Below are 14,450 nucleotides of genomic sequence, written 5' to 3' on the forward strand. Positions count from 1 at the left end.
TGAAGAAGTTCTTTGGTGATTTGTTTTCCCTGATTCTTTTTCCCTGAAATGCATTGGCAATTGCAAATATATGCAAATTAGCACATTTTCATTATCTAGGACACAATTCACATTTCAATGTGGTGTTTTAGACATGACATAATGAGATACACCTAACTGTATTTACCTGTAGGATTTTACAGATTATAGATACACATTGAGTGTCATTTCCGACCAGCTATTTGGTTTTCTTTTTTTTTTTATTTAGATTTTTTTTGGAGAGTGGAGTTGTGTCAAAGCAGCGAGGTATATGTAAGAGAGAGAACCTCATTTATAAAAAAAAAAAAAAAAAAAAAACGGAATAAAAAGGGCAGAGGCTCAAGCCCACTTTAATGTCCATGTGTGCACGTGCCTGTCCTTGGCTCAACCAAAATCTTGTATGATTTGCCATTGTCTGATATAATAAGTGCCATGATGGAGGTGTCCAATCACTGATGGTGTAGTGGTACATTCGCCTGACTTGTGCGGGCAGTGTGGCTTCAGTTCTCACTCAGTGATGGTGTGAATGTCAGTGTGAGTGGTTGTCCGTGCCTATCTTGATGTTTGTTATTTTGCCAGGTACAATCATCTGTGGGGAGCAGCCAACATCCCTTTGGTAAGGTGGCTTCCACCTCACTATGAAGATGGAGTGCGACAACCCAAAGGTTGGAACAGAGGAAGGCTCTATAATGGGTTCCAGCTCCCCATGGTAATCTGCACAATTATTTTCAAAATTGTCTCCGTGATCAAATAAAAAAATAAATGCAGCATGCTTAACCTGCATGTTTCAGTTAATGTAGCAGTCAATGAATTTCCGAGACCAGTTTTACAGCAGTAATTTAAAAGCAGAGGTCACATGATTGTTTTAATACAGTAGGTTTATGCATTAAAAGACATTGCTTTATATAATATTAATTATCTTTATTATTATGTATATTATAAGACATATAGCTTGAAATGATTTTTGTCCCACTAGTCAAAAGTTATTTCTTTTGCATTGAATGTCAGTTTTAATATGCACTCATCACACAGTCAAACTGAGGGTCTTGTCCTATTATGTCCAGTATTTGTTTTTACTATGTTTAAGTCACACAAGGTGTAGGAGATAATTCATAAAAAATGTTTCCATGTTACTTATGGTTCAAGATTTTGTATTTTATTTTAGTTGTTTTAGTTTTTTTATTACATGACAGTTTTCGAACTAGTTGCTCTCCACTCGGTGAAATCTGACATTTGAGACAAGGCGCTTGCTGAAACTTACAGTTCAGAGCCCCTAACTTATTTGTTATTGCCTATAATTTAACCTAGTTATTGAATTTGCAATCATTTGCACCAACAATTTATACACTCCCCTCCAAAACTATTGGAACAGTGAGGCCAGTTCCTAGTCGTATTCACTTCAGTCTCGTACAAGTCTATCTGTATCATTACCTTTGCTGAGCTAAAAAAGGGATTTTCCATTTCAAATAATGTTGCAGTCCAATCTAAGATGAACTTTTGATCTGTTTTATATACATGATTTGATGTCAAAAGATTTTTTTGTAAAAGTAAAGGGAATGGCCTCACTGTTCCAATTTTTTTGGAGGGGAGTATAAAGGTATATTGTGCCTTTTAACTCCTGGCATATTTTTACCCCAGGAAAAAAAAAAATAATTCAGGTCTGTTGTAAATGAAAGTACTCACTATATTTAATGTTAAATGTCAACAGCCAAAGGAAGTCAGCAGAAACATCATGGAGAGCGCTATCAAATGTAAAGATGATACCTACTCTCATATGCTTGTGGAGTGGGGCCAGTACATTGACCATGACATAACGCTGACTCCTCAAAGCCCTGGGAAACCTGGAGATGACTGCCTGAACACTTGTAAAAATATGTATCCCTGCTTTCCAATCCAGGTAAACTCCAACTCCAACAAACATTGCGCAGCACCTTTTCCAATCCATTGTGGTGCTGGGCTCCAAATGAGTTTTTGCTTTTCTGTGGATTATTTTGCATATTTTGTTTGTTCTGGGCATTTAGAACTGTAATCTCAACATGTTTGATAGTTAGTCCCACAGATGAGACTAATTGAAGTCTTCAATTAGAAGGGGAATTAAATTACTTAGAAGCTAGTCTCATTTTTAATACATAATGGGAGAAAAGAAGTATCTTTCTGCTGATGAAAGGCATGGAAATCGCAAAAGGAACAGAAACACAAAATATGAGAAATTTGCCATTTGAAATGCAGTAATTGTCATACAAGTCATGAGACAGCAACTCTCGGAGGAAATTCTTAAATTTTTAAATCAGATACAGACAGAAACTATGCATGGACTTACAATTTCAATGAATGAGAGAGTTATTAAATTTACATCAAAGAGGGGCTCCTAAGTTATCGAGTAACTTGATCAACAAAGGTGTTTTTAGTTTGAAACAGCATTTTGATGAAAAGAAAGATAACAGATTTAGTTCAGGGTTGTTTACAACCTAAAATATATTTAGCTTAATAATTCAGAACACTGTATTTGTAAATATTTTTTGAAAAGAAAACAGTGTAGTCATCCTTGATAATATTTATTTAAAAAAAAAACTCCACGTTTTTATATTAGAACCTGATGTAAATGTTGAGTCAAAATTGGATTCACTGTAAATCACATAGACCGGTGATTCTCTAAGTGTGGTACAAGTACAACTAGTGGTACATGGTCTCCCTCTAGTGGTAGGCGAAAGAATCACTGGATAAACTAATTAAAATTTACACTGAGCCGCTTATCCTCACTAGGGTCGCGGGAGTGACCTGGACTTAAAATATGAAATATAACAAAATATGTTAGAATGAAGCGTTTAGCTATGCATATAAGATGTACAATTTTTTACTTTTCAAATACAGTACACCTTTAAAGTACAGTTCAGTTGTATTAAACTTTTAAGTACAAACATTTGCATGTAATCTTCCAATGCATTTTTTATTATTATTTAAGTACAATTTCTAACTTTATGGTGTTAATATTCAATTTGTGCATCATGTTACAGTGGATTATGATAAAATTGAACAAAAACATCACATGCCTAATAATTTGGAACACGGGTTATTGTATATCATGATTGTTTATCAGATACTTTACTGCCTTTCTTGTTTAACATTAAATTACGCTCCTGATATCACTCAATGTGCATTCGATGAGACGTAATAAGTTAGTTCATTTTATCGACTGTAGGCATCTGAGTGACTGAATGCTGCTGTGTTTTAATCTCAGATCAGACCTTTCTGTGTACATTTACCTGTTTACAAAATGTAGCCCGCCGAGTTCATTATTAGGCTCCAAGGTAACTGATGGTACCCTCAAAAGTGTAAATAATTCACACTGTTCAAACTATTACTGTTGTACTGTTGTCTGCATCATTTATTTCCAAAAATTCTGAAAAACTAAGCATGTTGCACTTTCCTAAAATGAAAAGAAATACAATTACGGCGGCTGAAGTAAGTATTTAACACGTCACTATTTTTCTCACGAAATATATTTCCAAAGGTGCTTTTGACATGAAAATTTCATCAGATGTTGGGAAAAACCCAAGTAATCCATACATGCAAAGAAAGTAGAAAAAATAAGCTTAGAAATTAGGTTATGTGGCGGCACGGTGGCCAACTGGTTAGAGCGTCAGCCTCACAGTTCTGAGGTGCGGGGTTCAATCCCCGTCCCCGCCTGTGTGGAGTTTGCATGTTCTCCCCGTGCCTGCGTGGGTTTTCTCCGGGCACTCCGGTTTCCTCCCACATCCCAAAAACATGCATTAATTGGAGACTCTAAATTGCCCGTAGGCATGACTGTGAGTGCGAATGGTTGTTAGTTTCTATGTGCCCTGCGATTGGCTGGCAACCAGTTCAGGGTGTACCCCGCCTCCTGCCCGATGACAGCTGGGATAGGCTCCAGCACGCCCGCGACCCTAGTGAGGAGAAGCGGCTCAGAAAATGGATGGATGGATTAGGTTATGTGTAATAATGTGAAATGACAGAGGGGAAAAAAAAAGTTTTGAACATGCCAACTGGTGTTTTTTAATACTCTGTACAAAAGCTTTTGGCGACACAGTGGACGACTGGTTAGAGCGTCTACCTAACAGTTCTGAGGTCCGGGCTTCAATCCCCGGCCCCGCCTGTGTGGAGTTTCCATGTTCTCCCCGTGCCTGCGTGGGTTTTCTCCGGGCACTCAGGTTTCCTCCCACATCCCAAAAACATGCCTGGTAGCTCTATTGAAGACTCTAAATTACCCGTAGGTGTGAATGCAGTTGCAAATGGTTGTTTGTTTATATGTGCCCTGCGATTGGCTGGCAACCAGTTCAGGGTGTACCCCGCCTCCTCCCCGATGATAGCTGGGATAGGCTCCAGCACTCCCCCGACCCTTGTGAGGATAAGCGGCTCAGAAAATGGATAGATGGATGGATGGATGGACAAAAGCTGTTGTTTGCAATGACAGCTTCAAGACGCCTCCTGTATGGAGAAACTAGTCGCATGCATTGGTCTTCTGTGATTTTGGCCCATTACTCCACATAAGCAGTCTTCAAATGTTGAAGGTTCCGTGGGCTTCTTTTATGGACCTTGAGTTTCAGTTCTTTCCATAGATTTCCGATTGGATTCAAGTCAGGTGAGTATTGGCTGGGCCATTCTAGCAGCTTTATTTTTTTTCCATTGAAACCAATTGAGAGTTTCCTTGGCAGTATGTTTTGGATCATTATCCTGCTGAAATGTCCACTCTCGTTTCATTTTCATCATCCTCGTAGATATTTTTGTCAGGAATGGCTCGGTACATAGGCTCATTCATCCTTCCTTTAATAATGTGCACTTTATCAGTAGCATTTGCTTTGTCCCACACCATCATGACATGCAGTGCCATTTCTCTTCCAAACGTGGTGTGCATTATGGCATCCAAACAGTTCAATTTTGCTCCCATCCGACCAGACTATATTCTCCCAGTATTTAACTGTTGTTTAGCAAACTTTAAACGAGCTTCGACATGCTTTTTTTTCAGCAATGGTGTCTTGGTGAGCGTGCATACAGGCCATGACAGCAGAGTACATTACTCACTGTTTTCCCTGTACAACAGTACCTGCTAATTCCAGGTCTTTTTGAAGCTCTCCACAGGTGGTCCTTGGCTCTTGGACAACTCTTCTGATTTTTCTTTGCACTCCTCTGTCAGAAATCTTGCAAGGAGCACCTGATCGAGGCAAATTTATGGTGGTATGATTGGCTTCCCATGTACGTATTATGGCCCCAACCGTGCTCACTGGAAGATTCCGAAGCTTAGATATGCGCCTGTAACCAATGCCATCGTTATGTTTTGCAACAATTACTTTGCAATGATCTTGAGAAAGCTCTTTCCTCTTCCCCATCATGAGATGTGTCTTGACTCACACCTTGGCAATGAAAGCTTTTTGTAGGCCATCAATTAGGACTGAAACAGCTGATATTCATTTGCACTGACAAGGGGCTGGATTGCTGTTTGTTCAGTGATAGATTGTAGGTGTTGTCTTGGCTTTCCATGCATTTTTGCATCTCCCTTTCTTCTTGTGTTCTATACTTTTTCTCTGTGTCATTTCACAGTATTACACACAGCTTAATTTCTGATCTTATTTGTTCTACTTTCTTTGTATGAATGGATTACCTGGGTTGTTCCCACCATCTGGTCAAAATTTCATATCAATAGCACCTTTGGAAATATATTTAGTGAGAAACATGGTGACGTGTTAAATACTTAATTCATCCGCTGTATATCCCGTTATTGTTTCACAAAAGATTACTCGATTTTTTTTGCATTTTTCTGCCTTTACTATACCCAATGTAAACCAAATCATGACCTGAAAACCAAAATACAGATTGAAAGGTGCTTTTCTGCATACTGGTCCGCTACACCCCTTGTGATTATACATTTAATTGGTTTCACTGTTCAAACCAGTCCCCTGAGGGCAAATACAACTCACTATAAAACAACGTTACGTTGTCAATAATAAAATGTATTCACAATAAATTGCATTCTTACTCTAAGCAATAATGTATTATAATTTCCTTTTTTTCTGCAGGAGCATGATATCCTCTCAAGTACACAAACCTGCATGCCTTTCAATCGCTCTTTGCCAGCTTGCTTCAACAGCTTTGGGCCTGACATCTCCCAAGCCTTGCAGCAACAACAGATGAATGCCATCTCATCCTTCATTGATGGTTCTGTTGTGTATGGCTCTTGTCCAAAAGTGAATCACTTTCTTCGAGATCTCTGCGGGCTTAATGGGAAACTAACTGTTAATGATCACTTTAAGGACAGCAAAGGAAGACCATACCTACCTTTCAAAGAATCTCTGCAATCAGCCTGTCTTCATAGTGAGGAAAATTTGGCATGTTTCTGCGCTGGTGACAGCCGGGTCAACGAGGGCCTGCCTCTGGCCAGTTTGCATATGCTGTGGCTGAGGCAACACAATCAAATAGCAGAGACACTTAAACACGTCAACGGTCACTGGAATGCGGAGACCATATACGAAGAAACACGCAAGATTATTGGGGCTCTGCACCAGGTAAAGTACATTTCTGCACAGAAATAAAATGTTGTTGATAAATTAACTGTCCTGACAGATTATGATGTTATCACTGATTTCGTTCCATTTACTGTAGGACTTCAATGACATACAGTAGCGAAGATGCACAGATGCACCTCATCGATCACATTTCTTACACAAGTTTAGGAAAAGTTAACCACTGTTTAAAGTAAAACAAACAAGACGGTTTTCCGTTTTTTCTTAATATGAAGTGAATACAGTGGAACAATGGGTTATGAATTTAATTTGTTGCGTTTCCCATTGAAATGAATGGAAATGTCATGAATCCGTTCCAGCCTCAGCACGACTTTATATTTACCTCATTTTGAGGTTAAAAATAAATACTGTGCAATGTAGAAATAAGTGAAAATGCAATTTATGATGATGAAATAACAGTGGGTTCGCAAGCAAATCACTGTGCAGTGACTGAGCCTTTTCAGGTACAACATTGTTTACATTCACTGTGGATACTGCTCGCCCTAAATGGCCACCGCCAGCTTTAGCATTGCATTGTGAGCTGTGTTGACTGTTTCAAGCAAAAAAACAAAGATACCTGAAACAGAGAACCAATGATGTTTAAAACACAAAGTTCTGAGCCTTGTGTGGCCATTGCCAATGTAGAAGCCCATTATGAATTGTTTTTATTTATTTATTTATTTTTTAAATGTAATAGGCCCATAACATAATAACTGGTCAATAACGTAATAAAAGTGCTGAACCTGTCACAACCACTGCATTTGGAGATAGCTTGAAAGGCTAAGGAGCAGCAGACAGGACTAGAGATCATGCTAATCATCAGGTGAAATAAACAAATACATGGAGAGAGGGTGGGCGAGAGAAAGAGAGACATAAATGGAGACGTATGGATTTTCACAGTTACATCCGAAAATAAAAAGTTAAATAATGTGGTATTATGATATTATTATGTTATAGGCTCAGTTATTATATTTGCAAATACACAGTGGAACATATCTCTCTTCCTTTCCTCTCTGTCTCTCTCTTTTTGTGTGTGTGTGTGTATGTGTGTGTGTATTAATAGGGCGGGGGGGTGTCTGATATACTTGTTTGCTTGTTTGAAGTTTGTCAGAAACAGTAAAAGAGTTGCTGAACATGATTTTCTTTCAAGATAGGAACAGAAATGTGAAGGTATCTACTGTATTGCTGTACTGTATGTGATTTCACTACTAAACAGAGGACATTTAATCCTCTGTTAAACAAATATGCACATACAGTACCTCTACTCTATGTCTAAATTGAGGGTGTAAATTGCATAAAATAATTTAATCCTACTGTATTTCCATGCATATCACACAATATTTATAATGATTTCAGAGCAAGATGCCAATTGTATGCTCTCATTGGGCTTTAGTTTGGCTTTTCAAAACTAAATTTGTTTGTTTTCTGTTTTTTTCTTAGATTATAACGATGAGAGATTATGTTCCAAAAGTAATTGGTAAAGAATGTTTTGACAATTATATTGGACCCTATGGAGGATATGACCCAACTGTGGACCCATCTGCCTCGAATGTTTTTGCCACAGCAGCATTCCGGTTTGGTCATGCAACTATCTCCGCAATCGTCAGGAGACTCAATGAGAGCTACCAGGAACATGAATGTTTCCCCAGCCTGTTGCTGCATGATACCTTCTTTAGTCCATGGAGAATAATCAAAGAAGGTAAGAGTTATTTTATGAAACTGGTCACAGTTACCTTGCTTTTCATTTCTGTACTTTGCTGAATCTACTGTATGCATACATTCAACAAAAATGCAGATCACAACAATTAAAATATTTGACCTTTTTTTTTTAACTTGGTGTGTTTTTTGGTATTTTTTTCCCTGGTATTACAATATTTAGTTGCAAATCCATCTGAAGATTGACTCGACCAGTCTAAAACCTTCCCCTTCAGGCAAAATGTTTCAATAACGTCTGTGTTTTCTGGCTGCCATCATATGTTACATCACTGATGGAGATATGACAGCCTATCCCAGAAGAACGCATGGAAGCCCAAGCCATGACATTAGCTCCACTCTGTTTCAGAGATTAGATTGTATGTTTGGGATCATGAACAGTACTTTCTCCAAGCTTTAGCCTTCTCATCAGTCCACTAAACGTCGTCCCAGATTTCTTTAGGCTTATCGCTGTACTTTTCTTCAAAATTCAGCCTGCCCTTCGTATTTCTCTTACTAATGAGCGGTTTGTATCTTGCGGTGTTGCTTCTGTACTTTTGTTAACGAACCCTTCTTCGAACAATAGCTTGTGATACCTTCACTCCTGCCCTCTTGAGTTTGTTGCCGATGTAACTAACAGTTGTTTTTGGTCCTTCCAGACAGTTGTATGTAGCTTGAAGCAACAAACTGAAACAAAAGTCGTTGCTTTTTTAGGGGGGATTGACCCAATCCTGAGAGGTGCAATTGGAACGGAAGCAGCAGCCATTCGTTCAAACAAATTGTTGGCGAACGAGTTGACACAGAGGCTGGTTGTTTTAGCTATTCCACAACAAATGGACCTGGCTTCACTGAACCTTCAGAGAGGACGAGATCATGGTCTCCCAGGTTTGTCTCGAACCTTAAAAAAGTATGTTTTTGTTACTGTAAATCAATGCATTTCTCCATACACAGCGTATATGGGGGTTAAATAAAAATGTAATTAATTTGGAAAAAGATATGAAGGAAGGCAAACGCCTGCGTTCACTTCCAGGTTAGTCTGATTTACGCTTTAACGTAAAAATCAAACTCTCGTAAAGAGGCACCACGTCACCTTTTAGATGTATAATACTTGACGACAACCCTTTTTTTCAGTCTCGTAATTTGAAGGTTGCTACATGAATTAGATTAGACCAGAGGTCTTTTGTCGCACCCATACACACACAAATGATACAGGTAGTGAATTCTTACAGAAAATTTTACGAGATCTAACATGGGAATCTACAAGGAAACAATGCAGGAAAGAAAACACAAAGGACAGACAAACATTGGCAAAGGAGACTAACTTGTGATATGAGGGTGGAAGTAGCGTGTATTGACAAAGCAGAGAGCTGGGGTTCCTGTTCTTGTTAATTAAACTCAAATATGCACTAATCTGTACTTTTAGTAGACCGCAAGTTGGACCTAAGTGCATGGACCACAATTTAGGCAGGCGGGTTGATCTCCCGAATTTTTGGCCGGTCCGGTCCGCACGGGGAACAGGTGGATTTGGCGGGAAAGGAGTAAAGGAAAAACAAGAGAACAGGAAAACAAAAGTTTCCCAGGCAGGACGGCCAGAGCCTGTATGTTGCTGTTCGCTGGACGTTCGCAGCAAACTGGTGCTGCCTGCTTCCTTCCCCACTGAGTTTGCCCAGGCACCCAAAAGGGTAGCTCGGAGCGCTGGCAGGATGCCCTGTGGCGGGAAAGGGTCCGATGTCACCTCGTGGTGCGAGGTGGGGCGTCCTGGCTGAGCCAGTCTTCGGCAAGAACGAACGAGATCCCGCCAACAAAGGGTACTCCGGCCTTTAAGCCGGCCAAAAGGGGTTGGATGTTTTGGTCAAATTAGAATTTTCATGGACATTGTATGGACAAAGGTCGAGCGAGACCATAACTTATTCAGTCATGCGTTAGGTTGCAACTCACATGATAGTTCCCCTTCATTCATTCTGCGTCTTACCATGGCATATTGAATAATACTAATAACTTCAAAATTTGTGAGAAGAGCCTGAAGAAGACCCTTCGCTGTCACAGCATGCCCTTGTGCACTAAGCAAACTCCATAAAGGTGTTGTTTTTCTCGCCAATTCAACTTTATTTATAGAGTATGCTGCAGCCGAAACAAAGTACTGTACATAAGTGAAAATATAATATGAAACATCCATCCATCTATCCATTTTCTGTACCACTTAGCCTTTATTTTACACTCCTCTCCATGGTGTGTGAAGTTTTTTTTCTGTTTACTTCACATATGTATACAGAGATTGTTACTCAGAAAACTGTATTAAATTAAATTATAAGAATAAAGACACACATGAAAACAGCAAATAAAAAAACAGCAACAACAAAAAGAAACTGTAGTGTTGTGCTCAAGACCACACTAACAAAGACCAAGACTTGCCCAAGACCATAACACATCGAGACCAAGACAAGCCCAAAACCTTTAGGAGTCAAAACTGAGGGCAAGACAAGCCAAGACCATAACATTCTATTTTAAAAACCATAACAAGTTTGAACAGTTAAAGAGCATTTTCGCTGTAATTTGAATTTTAATTTTTTTAATACAGTACATTTGACAACCAAAAACACATTTGCAACTCTTTCAAAGCACAACATGCAAAAATCTAAACTCTTACAATTTTTTTATATTCTTGCAAAAAATAAATCCTTATATATATTTGAAAATGAAGGTTTAAAGTAGAGCTTGGTTTAAGAAACATAAGAGACTGCAGGGGCGGCACGGTGGCCGACTGGTTAGAGCGTCAGCCTCACAGTTCTGAGGACCCGGATTCAATCCCCGGCCCCGCCTGTGTGGAGTTTGCATGTTCTCCCCGTGCCTGCGTGGGTTTCCTCCCACATCCCAAAAACATGCATTAATTGGAGACTCTAAATTGCCCGTAGGCATGACTGTGAGTGCGAATGTTTGTTGGTTTCTATGTGCCCTGCGATTGGAACACAACAAGGTGAGTACAGTTGCGGGTCGTCAGATAGGAACTTGCTTGCAAGGATGCGCAAGTCGGCCTGTGTACCACAATTGAGTGTTAATACTCTGGCGATTAATTCCTGGATCTGGCAGGCTTATATGCAGGCAGTGATGAGTGCTGATTGAAGACAGGTGCGTGGCCAAAGTGGTGCTGATTGCCGGGGAGAGAGAGTGGGAGAGGGAGAGAGGCAGGCACAAAGCGCCCACCAAGCTCCAAAAAGGGGACTGCAGGACATACACCGGAGAAGAGTACAGAATGTGAAGGCCTTTTTTGAGAAAATGGTTTGCTTTTGCCAGGACAGAAACACTCCATTAAAGTTTGGATTGGATATGTTCGATGTCAGATTTCCAGCAGGTTTTTTGTTACTATTACACTCAGGAATTTGATTTAATATACTTTTTCTATAGTTACATCATTTATTTGTACCTTTACTTACCTGACCATGTAGGGAATAAGCATGTATGGTCCGTATAAGTCCTTCAATGAGTTAGTTGATGTGAAATATGAAATAAATGTGTTGTTTTTAAGTGTGTGGATGGTGGCTTGTCTCATCTCCCAAGCCGAACATTAAAGGTTTTGATTCTCAGTCCCTCTGACACACATATCAACCCCCATGATCAAGTTAAAGTATCCTCGGGCTAGATATTGAACTGCCAGTTGCATCTGGTGCTGTTTCATGAGTAGGTGAAAGAGGAGACTATTAGCACCTTGAAGGTAGAAAATGTCAGAAAACACGGAAGTCAACCAGAAGTTAGGCACGCCAAAAACTAATATGGAACACATTAATCGACCCTTAATTACGTCAACCCACCACCACAGTAGTTTTATTCTAAGATGATATGTCTAATGTTGCTAATCTATATATAATACGGTAAATTTTCGTTGCTCGCCCAAGAATCCCGATGTCCACGCGGGCGGCTCTGTATCACATCATATCTGGCTGGATGGACTTCTGAATAACGCACCCGTGTGTGTTACGAAGGTGCAATGCCACTCGCTATCGACTTTTTTTTACTATATATCCGGTAAATAACCACTTTTGACCGCAACGCCGTCTCTAGTTGGCTACCTGTAAGATGCTTCACATGGAACTCACTACTTCTTGGATCCCTATTCCACGTTGCAACGGAAGCTAGCTAGCTTCCGCCACTAGCTTCCGCAGCTAGGTCCTGCAGCTAGCTCCTGCTGTTCGTATCTCCAGACTTGTAGCACAACAACAGCCAGCAAAAAAAACATAAATGTATAAATGGTGAGGAGGTGACACTAATGTTCGATTAAAAAAATCTGAATTACCTGAGCGCATGCATACAGAGTAACATATTTATTTGACATACCTAATAAAATACGGATAATATGTCATGTTTTGAGCACGGAAAGCAGAAAATCAATGGTGCGTATTATACATAGGTAGAATGGTTTTCCTGTGTTTTTGGGTGGGGGTCAATTTTGGGGGTGCGTATTATACTCGAGAGATCATATTATACACGAGAAGTTTTCATACTCAGGTTGTTAGTTTGTTATTTCTGAACAGATCAACCGTTTGCATGTTATTATTTAGGAATTACTGTTTTAAGTAGTAACTGACTGCAGGGCAAAATTATTGATCTGCAAGTGCTTTTACTATTTATGTTGCTCTCGTTCTAAATTTTAGCACACCAACTGTTGGCATGTTAGCATTTTAGCCCCCCTCGTCCAAAATCGTACCTGCAACTGTTAGCATATCAGCTTTTTAGAAACAAAGCGTCAGCCTCGCTCAACAATACATCTTTCACAAATACTGGATTACATGTGAGCAACAGGCCAAATCGAGAATGGTGATTATGTCCTGTTAAAAGGTTATTTACCATTTACTTTACAGGATACAACGATTGGAGGGATTTTTGTGGAATGGAGCGCATCGGGACACTCGAAGACTTTAAACAGGTTGTAAGTGATGCCAGTGTTGCTGAGAAGATACTTCAACTGTATAAACATCCTGACAACATTGACGTATGGCTAGGAGGACTTGTTGAGACATTTTTGACAGGCTCAAGAACTGGCCCTGTGTTTGCATGCCTGATTGCTAAACAGATGAAAGCACTTCGTGACGGTGACAGGTGAGATGTACTATATACTGGAAATTTATTAGAAGATTGGCTCCTTCAGATATAAGAGAGAAATAATTCCGTATTTCTGAAAAAAAAATAAAAATAATAATAATTATTATATATATATATATATATATATATATATATATATATATATATATATATAAACACTAGAATATTAGTACATTTTATAATATTGATTTTTGAGCTTGTGTTTAAATTTCTTGGTGATTTGTTATTTCTTTATGATTGGATTTTTATGCTATGCATATTTGCTATTGAAATTTAGATCAACATCAATTTTCAACAACAGTTAACAAGTTTTATATGGTCACGGTGTTGTTCATACTTTGAATGTAATCTAATTTTTGTTCCAAGTCAATCAAATCATTAACTCAATCAATCTGGCCCAAAATGCTTTAAGCAACGCGTGACTGACTTCAAAGGTCATATTATTCTCCACTTTCAACCATTTTAAGACTTCAAAGGGAAGGTTTTACTTTAAAATTGAGTTTTAAATACAACCATTCCGTTTGCTTAAAGGTTTTGGTGGGAAGCAGATGGTGTGTTCAGCCAACCGCAGAAGGATGAACTTAGAAAAGTTTCACTGTCTAAGATCATCTGTGACAATACAGACATCACAGAGGTCCCACCAGATGCCTTCATATTTGGGAAGTACCCATCGGGTTACATCTCATGTGACAATTTACCAGCAATGAATTTGGAGGCATGGAGAGAGGAAAAAAGTGAAGGTATGCTGAGCAATCCCTTACATCTGACTGCTGCTAAGCGTTAAGCAGCTAGAATACCAACTGTAATAATATTAGCCTTTTATTATTGTATTATTGAGTAATAGTACCCAACTGCAGTGCAATATGTTTCATCCTTAGGGATCGTTTTATATTTAGGTTGCAACCTCGCTGTATGTTAGCATACCAATGTTAGTATTTTGGCATTTCTCATTAAAATTGAGTAAAAAAATAAAATTCAAAAATCCATATACCTTAATTTCTTGTGTAGAATACGTATACCATCCCCCTCCAGTCCCGCAAAAAAGAAAAAAAAATCAAGTCAATAGAGTGTATTATACATAGGTGTAAGGAAAATGGAAATAAAAACACATTG

At 39.0% G+C, this 14,450-nt stretch overlaps 1 protein-coding gene across 3 annotated transcripts in view; it reads left to right on the forward strand.

Moving 5' to 3' along the window:
- Nucleotides 1–14,450, forward strand: part of tpo (thyroid peroxidase) — a 36,752-nt gene that overhangs the window by 21,181 nt on the left and 1,121 nt on the right. For 2 of the 3 annotated variants that reach the window (XM_061795103.1, XM_061795104.1), the window contains exons 5-11: nt 598–727; nt 1,727–1,915; nt 6,069–6,554; nt 7,992–8,250; nt 8,958–9,128; nt 13,097–13,334; nt 13,869–14,077. In XM_061795103.1, coding sequence (XP_061651087.1) covers nt 598–727; nt 1,727–1,915; nt 6,069–6,554; nt 7,992–8,250; nt 8,958–9,128; nt 13,097–13,334; nt 13,869–14,077 — 1,682 coding nt within the window. The remainder of the gene's footprint in view (nt 1–597; nt 728–1,726; nt 1,916–6,068; nt 6,555–7,991; nt 8,251–8,957; nt 9,129–13,096; nt 13,335–13,868; nt 14,078–14,450) is intronic. The other variant, XM_061795105.1, reaches the window with a different exon arrangement.

Source organism: Phyllopteryx taeniolatus, chromosome 13 (genome assembly GCF_024500385.1).
Source record: "Phyllopteryx taeniolatus isolate TA_2022b chromosome 13, UOR_Ptae_1.2, whole genome shotgun sequence".
Lineage (NCBI taxonomy): Eukaryota > Metazoa > Chordata > Actinopteri > Syngnathiformes > Syngnathidae > Phyllopteryx > Phyllopteryx taeniolatus.